Source organism: Drosophila takahashii, chromosome 2R (assembly GCF_030179915.1).
Source record: "Drosophila takahashii strain IR98-3 E-12201 chromosome 2R, DtakHiC1v2, whole genome shotgun sequence".
NCBI classification, from domain to species: domain Eukaryota; kingdom Metazoa; phylum Arthropoda; class Insecta; order Diptera; family Drosophilidae; genus Drosophila; species Drosophila takahashii.
The window spans coordinates 32,239,570-32,249,130 of NC_091679.1; the positions used below are offsets into that span (position 1 = coordinate 32,239,570).

The 9,561-nt window shown below is 44.5% G+C and overlaps 1 protein-coding gene across 1 annotated transcript; it reads right to left on the reverse strand.

Annotated features, from left to right (window-relative positions):
- Window positions 1–2,049: 2,049 nt before the first annotated feature.
- Window positions 2,050–6,227, reverse strand: Ppa (Partner of paired). The gene has a single exon (XM_017148844.3). It carries the CDS (start codon window positions 5,903–5,905, stop codon window positions 4,286–4,288), a length of 1,620 nt encoding a protein of 539 aa, XP_017004333.1. The 5' UTR covers window positions 5,906–6,227; the 3' UTR covers window positions 2,050–4,285.
- Between the last annotated feature and the right edge of the window lie 3,334 nt (window positions 6,228–9,561).

Genomic DNA, 9,561 nt, shown 5'->3' on the forward strand with positions numbered 1-9,561 from the left:
CCCATCGAAAAACCCTCCCACCCACCATGACCGATAAGTGATGAGGCCCGTTCGTTCGGTGGGTGGTTGCCCGTTGGGGGGTGGCTCCGTTTGTTTGCCTACGTCGACGCATTGATAAGATAAGCAGTAGGCAAGTCGAAAAGTCTGACATCAGGCCCATGGACCCCAGAAACGTGGAACCGAGGGCCTGGATCCCGGAACCCCGGAACCGTCGGATAGCCCATAGCGTATAGTCGTTGTTGTCGTGACTCGACGCTTTCTTACGGCTGCGTTTCGGTTTCAGAAAATTCAAAATTCATAGAATGCAAATGTTGGTTAAACAACATTTTGCCCGGCACACGACCGAGCTCCCAGGTCCAGTCGCATTTTCCGCTGTTCAGTCGCAATCGCAGTCGCAGCTGAGGCACTAACAGAAACAAAAACAAAAACAGAAATAGAAACTGAAACTGAGACTGCGATGGAGACCACACCGATTCAGGTCTCGACTAGGAAAGCATAGAGGAATGGGGCGGTCGCCGAGAGCTTAAGTCAGGTTTTGTGAGTTGAATTTTAAGTAAAACTAACTTAAACGGGCGGCTCAGTCCCGCTTATAACACTAGAAATACCCAACCTTTTTCCGGGATTTACATGGCACCGAATAAGGGCTAAGGGGTCTACAAGGGATTTTCCAAGTCTGAATTTATTTAATGGATTAGAAAAAGTTATCGGTTTTTGAGATTAGGAACTAAGTTACTTGGGATATGAACTTTTCCAGTGCATATTTCTATTATTTCTATTATTTCACATTTCTATTATTAAGGGTTAGCTTAATTTTAGGGTTAGGGCACTCATATTTAGAAAAGGTGCGGCCAAAATATTTTATTATTTTCGTTTGCCTTTCTATTTTTTATAAAATAATTTCTAATTTTAAGGGCATTTTTTCTAGTTTTTAGGGCGATTTTAGTTCATGGTAACCATTTTCTACATTTAAGAAAAACTTCCTTGATTTAAGAAAAACTTTCTTGATTTTAGAAAAATTTCCTTAGATTTAGGAAAACCTTTCTTGTATTTAGAAAAAAGAAATTTTAATGGCGATTTTCTAAAATTTAGGGTAAAATTTATTTTGAGTGTAAGTAATCCGAAACTACGTATGTGTATCCATAACACCCCAATGAATTACTATTCTTCTATACCATATCCCCAAAGAACGTAACTTTGATATAACCCTTTAGCATCGATGAGCCAATTGTTTTAACACAAACCTGCCAGGATTTCTCATCTTCTAATGAAGTATCCTTTATACTTCGAGGAATTAAACTGCAATTGAAGACATTCTTTATTCTCAACTTCTCAACAATAAGAGTGGGAAACCAAGTGGAGATTCCTCGGATGGCAGACCATCATCAATAAAACCTCTTGGCAAATCGGATCTTTGCATTAAATTGCGAATCCGAGTTTCTGGTCGGGGACAAATCTGCTCGGAGCTATTTAAAGCTTTAATTTTGGGGTTCCAGCGATTGAATAAAATTTCCGATTGGGTGGTTTTCCCCATGTACGCATACATATGTATGTACCTTTGTAAGTGTGCGTTTTTGTGTACATAATCACGCACACACAGGCTCTTGATGCATACGCACATTTAATGCAAATTTAAGCAGTTAGCAAGCAAGTAAAACCGTTATGTGTACACAGGGATATGGAGCTGCGCCTATGTGTGCGTATAAATGCAAGTGTTTGTAAATGCATCAATGCTTATACATAATGCAGGCAATATAAATAATTGCAGTATATAGGCGGTCGAGTGTGCGTGTGTGTGTGTGCGTTGCATAACCGCATTTGCTATATATCTGGTTGTGCGTATGTATGTATATTTATACATAGGCATCTGCATCTCTGGCTGGCTGCACATTTCATTGCAATTGCATTAGTGCTGGGCCCTTTGTTCATTACAAAATGCAGAGAAACACACACGAATAAAATAAATTTCCCACAAAACATTTACATTCACGCACTTGCCGAGAAGCAAGATAAACAGCAGAGTTCCCAGTGCAATCAATAAAATCGCTGGCATTTGTTTTTGATTTTTATACATATTTAATTTATTTTCTCTCCTTCTTCATCTTTAGCATCGCCAACGTCATCGTATCGTTCAAATTTTTTGGGGGTTTCGCCTCCTAAAACAGAAATATCAATTGTCGAAATAACTTAGATCTAGAGAAAACTCACAATCGAAACTCAGGGGGTTTTCAGAATCAACATAGTTAATAATATAGCTTGCAAAAGGAATATTAAGGCATTCGGTATATTGCAGTTCAACAAAATCGAATCGAATCGGGCTCATTTAACTAATCGAAAAACAGAGAATCGTAGGAATAATCCAGACTTAACATAACATTGTACATATTTATTTAGATTTAATTTATTTAATTTAATCCTCGCTTTTTTCCGCTTGCCGCTGCTTAAATAAAATTACGTAATTGTTGTTTTAGCATTAATTTTTGTTTGCTTGTGTTTATGTTTTCCTTTTTATACAATACATTTTATATCACAATAGAAAAAAGAATTAATCCGCGTATTCTTTTCAATCGTTATCTTCTCTTTTTCGCTTGCTTACTTATAAATTAAACAATAAAAAATTTACAGAATTTTCTTTAACGTTTGTGTTTTGTGTGTGTACGTGTGTTTGGGTGAGTTTTTGCTATGAAACAAGGTTGATTTTTTTATGTTTTTATAACTTGTGTTAATGGTTATTCTCCCCTCTTTTTCATTATTTGACTAATTGTGGCTTGACAAATGTTAAGAGCTAGGAATTAAGTTTACGCATTTTCATTAAGTGTCTACTATTAACATTGTTTTGCTTAAGTTTTCGTTACTTTTTTACGTTTACGCTTTAATCAACTAAATTAAACGGCATAACTAACGACGCTGTACTAAACAAATTCGCAACGAAGACGAGAAGAAACGCCGAGGCACAAAAACAAAAAAGATACAAACACAAAAAATACAAAAAGGGAGCACACAGCACAAAGCGAGAAAAATGCGGTGGAGAGCGGAGCGCCAAAAGAGCGGAGAGTCAAGTCGCAAGTCGCCAGAGCTTTAATTCCCCCCACACTCCCTCTATTTTTTCTTATTTTCTTTGTTGTTTTTATCGTTCATGTGGTTGTTGTTGTTGTTGCTGTGGCAATGGAGGACGCTGGCTTTTGTAGCCGAAGCGTGAATTAAAATAAACTATTTAAATTTATTTGCATCTGCTTAACTGCGGCCTGCATTGCACACACACACATGCGTGCATGGGTCTGTATGTGTGCTGCCCACTCGCCTCGCTCCCCCCTCCCCCTCTCATACTCCTTATCGCGCGTCTCCATCGCCATGCACTTTGTTGCTGTCGGCCATAGCTGCAGTTGTTGTTGTGCCTGCCTGCTGTTTCTTTTTCTCTTTTTTATTTTTTTTATCGCTGCGTGCGTGTAAGCCGACGCCAGCGGCATCTCCCCTCTCGCTCTGGCCCCCTAGGAGCTCGGCACAACAAAACACAACGCAGCAGAGCGAGCTCCATGGAAAGTGTTGTGTTTTCCTCAGCCGGAAACTAGCTAGATTTAGCGGGAAGGCTATCTAATTGAAGTTTTACAAGAAATTTGATATTTTTAAATCATTTTAAAAATATTGATTTCGAAACAAATGAAATTGTTGGCTCTAACCTTTTTACACAAGCTGAGTTTTCATCTAAGTTTGGTGTGTTAAGAATAGAAAAAGATGAAAAGTTTTACTTCTGATGGTTCAACACCTTATACTGGTGTTTACAGCATCTGGTCGAAAGAAAAAAATGTGATAAAAACTAAGGTCGTGTAAAAAGGTTTTCAAGAACCGAACTCTTGATGTTGCTCAGAATAATTTTTCAACCCCCCTACTAAAGTTTACCTAGCTAGAATCAAGCTGAGCTTGCAGCACTCTCTCCCTGACGCCGTCTGTCTCTGTCCCTCTTGCCCCAACTCCGCCCGCTCGCCTTGCTCGCTTGCGTGTGTGTGTGTGCTTGAGTGTGTGCCTCATTGTTTGCTTTTTGTTGTTGCTGGGGTTTTTTGTGCCTCTCTGCTCGTTTCTCGATTCGTACGAAAAAAATGTAGTACAGCGTGTGGTATGGCAAACGAAAGCTATGAGTTCTCAGTGTATCTTGTCTGCTTCTGCCCCGCCTGCACCGCCTATCCATCCTGTCTCTCGCCCTCTCTTTCCCGCCCGGAATCTATGGTTGGGAATTATAAGAGCCGCGAGCGGCCTCCTCCGCCGCACAGGCGTTGCAATCGTGGTGGACGCATCACCTGACCAGCCAGAGGCCCAAATTGAGCTTCTGCAGCTTGGGCAGCTTCATGATGATGTCGATGCCCTTGGAGCTGAGTTGCGTGCAGCCGTAGAGATCGATGGTCTTGAGATTGGTCAGATCCTCGGCCAGTGTTTGCAGGCCCTTGTCCGTAATCCGGCTGCACTGTCCGATATTCAGGTTCTCCAGCTCGTGCAGCGCCTTGGCGATCTTCAGCATGCCGTGATCGGTGATCTGACACTGGTTGAGGGACAGCGATCGCAGTCGGTAGAGTCCCTGGGCAATGTGCGTCAGGGCCTGATCGCTGATCTTGTCGCAGAAGCTAACGTCCAGCGAGTTGATCCCGCTGCCGCCCTCGGTGAGGTAGGCCATTCCGATATCCGAGATATTGTCGCAGGAGCGCAGATTCAGTTGCTCCAGCTTGGGCATGCGGGCCAGGTGCTTCAGTCCGCTGTCCGTCACCGAGACGCAGAAGCTCAGGTTGATCGACTTCAGCGAGGTCAGACCCTGGGCAATGTGGCCCAGAGCCTCGTCGCTCAGCCGCTGGCAGTCCTGCAGTCCCAGGTACTCCAGCTGCAGGTTGCCCTCGGCCGTTTCCCGCGAGAATCCGGCCAGGTGACCGATGCCCTGGTCGCTGATGTGCCAGCAGGATCGCAGATTGAGGTGCTTCAGCTTCTTCAGGCCCCACGCGATGAGCAGCAGGCCGGTGTTGGTGATGTTGCAGCAGCCGCCCAGTTCCAGGGTCTCCAGGTTCCTCAGATGCTGGGCGATCCGCCCCAGACTCGTGTCCGTGATCTGTTTGCACAGCGAGAGGTCCAGGGTCTTGAGGTTCGGCAGGTCCACGCTGAAGGCGTGGCCCAGATTCATGTCCGCCACGTTGAAGCAGCCGCTCAGGTTCAGCGAGGTCAGGGCGGGAACGCCCAGGACCAGGTCCTTGAGCGAACGGCGCAGCGAGAGGATCTGCACCTTCTTGATGCCCCGCTTGACCAGGCAGTTGAAGAGACTCGGACTGGAGCGCTTCAGGTGCAGCTTGGCCTCGACGCCCTTCCAGACGCTCTTGGCATAGGCCGCGTCCCGCCAGGCGCTACAGACCTGCGCGGCCCGGCCCAAATCCCTCACGGGTAGGTGCTCGAAGATCTGCTCGAGGAGCTCGGGGAACAGATTGCTGATGTGGGTGCCCTCCACCGGCGGCGGACTCTCCGGCGAGGCGGGCCTGTGCGGTAGGTGGTGATGATGGTGGTGGTGGTGCTGTGCGTGGGCCGCTGCTGCTGCTGCCGCCGCCGCCGCTGCTGCGGCATGCTGCAAGTACAAGGCCGGGGGCAGCGTCTGCAGCTGGTGGTGCGGCGGTCGGTGGTGCAGGGCGTAGGGCGTGAAGCGCAGCAGGTGGTGGTGGGTGGTGGTGGCCCCGGTTCGCGTCAGGCCGGGCAGCTCAGTCTGTTGATAGAGTTCGTCCATGGCCCAGCTGGGCGCTCCTCCGCCTCCGCTGATGGCCGCCCCCGCTGCTCCGCCGCTGGTGGCCGCCCCATTGCTCCCGGATCCGCCACAGTGGCTATTCAGATTGTTCAACACCGCGATCGTCTGGTGGTGGAAGGGCAGCAGTTCCGTGTTGGTGGCCATGTCCTCCGCTTGCTTTTTCACTTGGCTATTCGCTTGACTGCTACTTTGGATCTACTCTGGCGCTCGCTTATTCTATACACGCTGCATTTTACTGTTTGTATGCTTGGTTGAAGACTAGTGGGGGTTCACTGTGGCTGTTCACTCGCGCTGTTCACCGTAACTCGAGAGCACTGTGTCGGGTGGTTTTGGTTTTGCTTTAGTGGAAGTCGCTGTCGGTAATCGGTAGTCCCAAGTCCCAGTGGGTCTCTTATTTGTTTCTGCGTTTTGCGGCCGAGACAGAAGCGATGTGCGCGAACCGGACGACGATGAAAAACTTAACTCGCAACGCCAAGGCGCCTTGCTTTTAGCTTGAGTTGCGAGAGAGACACGCGGCGGCAGAGAGAGCGAGGGAGGATTAGTTTTATCTGAGCGTATTCAGCAATAAGGTCGCTTGCTCGGAGCAGGTAGCAAAGTGCGCTTTCTCTCGCTTACTCTCTTTGTGCGCTCTCTCTCGTGGGCTCTCTCTGAATGCTGAGTCAACGGCGGTTTATAGCTAGTTTGGCTTGTTTAAGGCTAGGTTTAAGGTGTGGGTGGTACAAAATGTAGTTAATATGAGGTAAAAAGTTTTAAACGTATTCTGGGGATATTGGTTTTGAATCGTAATCATATTTAATGCGTAATAAATATAATTTCCTAAAATAATTTACTACTGCATAGGTATGTATCTCTATTTCTAAACAGTTGAATATTATTTCAGAAATTTGATCTTTATTATGATAGAGGAGGATATATCGGGACCTCATATTCATTCTGCTGTTATTATAGCATACAATCGATTGTTTGCCTAAACTTTGCAAGCCAAGCTTTCTTTTTTGCTTATAATAGCGACATGAGTTTGTGTTTTCTTTAAGCCACCCCTGCTATAGATATAAGAATATATTTTCGATAACGTAAGCTTCCCTTCTTGTTTTAAAACCGTTTTCAGTCTTGTCAGCACTCTCATCACTGACTTGAGATACCCAAACCGCTGGAGAGAAACATAGAGAGAGCCTATGCAAGGGAGAGACTAATGCTGGTTATAAGACCAGGCTTGGATTTATCTTTTGGTTTGCTCCATGTTTCAGGTTATTCTTTACCCGCTGAGCCAAACTCAATGCCAAACTCCGACGCATTTGTTGTTTCTGCTGCCGCTGCATTCCGAAGTCGAGCAGGTACCTGTCTTCTCTCTCTCTCTCTGTCTTTCTTCCTCGCCCCTCCTCCTCCTTCTCTTCGCTCTCCCTCTAACGCATCTGTGTGAGTGCGATCGCTACCTGCGAACGCAACAACAACACAATCCCGGTTTCCAGGAAAATATTAACGATAACTCCAAAAAGAAGAAAAAATACGTTGCCGCACACAGAAACAGAAACAGATTGGGATGCACAAATCCAACGGATGGCACAACAATAGCGAACTGGCATTGTTATTGATACTAGGAAAGCCATGCACTCTCTCTTGTGCATTTGCCCCCTAAAAAAGGAAAACGCCGACGTCTTCTTTGCCTTCTAAAAAAATAGAAGAAAAGGGACAGGATCGAAATGGAGGAAAAGGCCCTAGGACATGGGAAAATCTGAGCTGCTACCTGACCCCGAAACGCTCACACCCGCACCCTCAAACATCCAGACATCGATATCAGCATCCTGGAGCTGAAGATGTTGAAGAGGGATTACTACACTAAGCAAAAATTATGTTCATTAAAGGGGAATCCCTTATCAAAAACGTTTGATGATAAATAACATAAAATTTAACATTCCGATAGGACAGTTTCCAACATGAGAGTTTAATAAAGTTAAGTGATAGAGTTTGGACTGGTTAAACATTTAAAAAAAGTATGTAACAGCGTTTTTCTAAAGGATTTAGTTTATAGCAAACCGAATGTTACTTTTATTCAGGGTACAAAATATCTAACAACTTGGGTTATGTACAACTTTTTTTTAAAGTATACATACATAGGTACATTTTTTAAAACTAAACAAGTTTACTGCTATCTTTGAGGGAGTTAATTTCGGATGTAAATATGTATGGTTAAACAAGAACTTGATTTCTCCATTGTTTTTCAAAATCTATTGAAAATGTATAAACTCTATTTTGTAAATTTATTTAAAAAATTGTATGTTAATATCCAGAGGCGGATCTAGGATTTTGTTGTGGGGGTGATATCAGAACAAATTTTTTGTGGGGGGTGATATATCACCCCCGTGGAATATCATAGAATATCTATCTATTACCCTTTAAGGCAACGTTTTAAAGTAACCAAATACAACTTTTACCAGGTGAATTGTTCAATCATAATATCCATTTACCGCTTGCTAAGACTTTTTATCTCAGTGCATGGAAAAGAGCCTACGTTGATTTCATGGGCCTCCTGCCGAGGACTCTCGCAGCCGTACAGTCATTATCCTGGCGGGCAGAAGGGCAAGGCGTGCGTCCCTCCAACCTCCGGGCCTCTCGGCCGCGTCTTATGCCTCTTCTACCTGTCAAACCGGTTTGGCCAAAAAGGGCCAATCTCTCCCTCTATCAGTCTTTTGGACGTGTCAAGGCGGCCATCGAAAAAAAAATAATCTCTTCGCTGGAACTCTGCATCGGCTACAGTCCTCCGTCGCCGACTCAGAAATATAGTGCGGCACATATAATAATCGATTGGTTTTCGGCTGGGCCGGCTCTCCCTCGTCATCTTGGGTCTTCTTCTCATTTTCTTTTCTTTTTTGCGCGTTGCGTACTATGATCACGATCATTAAAGCTGCCGCTGGGCATCACAGGTAGAAGCATAAGCCAGCGGAAAAGGTGCAACACGCAGTCGCAGTGCAAACGGGCCAAATGCAATCTCCGTGGGCAGACGAGGTTGAGGCAGGGCTGCCGGGGCGGGGCGGAGGGAAGAGGCCCACGCAGACAGTCCACAAGCCGATGTTTGGCCCAGCCCAGCGAATTCAATCTGCATAGCTACTTGTCTTATCTGCGGGCAGCAGATACAAGATGCCAGATTAATCTGAGTATGCACATTCGAGAATGGGCACATCTGCCAATTTATGTCTTAACTCCACATTTCCCCTAAATAATTGATTAAGCCATGTTCAGAACTTCATTGCAGTAAATTTAAAGTCAAATGAAGTTGCAGCCGTCGTTCGAGATATCCAATTGATATGTAATGCATATAATAAAATGTTTTACGGTATTACTACTATACAATTTATTATTCCTCTTTAATTATCTTGAAAAGCATTTTCGGAAAGGATAATGTAAATATTATTTTCATTATAATTAGTATAACGTCTATTGTTGATACTAATGGAGGAAAAGTTATTGAAAAGTATTTCAATGAAAAGTATTTTACAAGTAGAAGGAAGTGGGGACGATTGAATGAAGTATCACTAGCCGAGTCGATCGAGTCATGTCCATAAGGACGTCGAGATCCCGGAAAGTATAAAACCTGAAAAGTTATATTTACCTTTCCAATTTGTTATAAACTAGAAATGTTGATGTTAGAACTGAAATTAAAGTATTAGCGGAGGCATTGCATTTCAACACCAAGTTGGAGATTCAGATACATCCGGATTGAGTGAGTTGCCAGTGTGCCAACTAAGGGAGGGACAAACAATACAAAAGGCGCCGCCATCAAGTCCAATTGATGCTATCGCCAA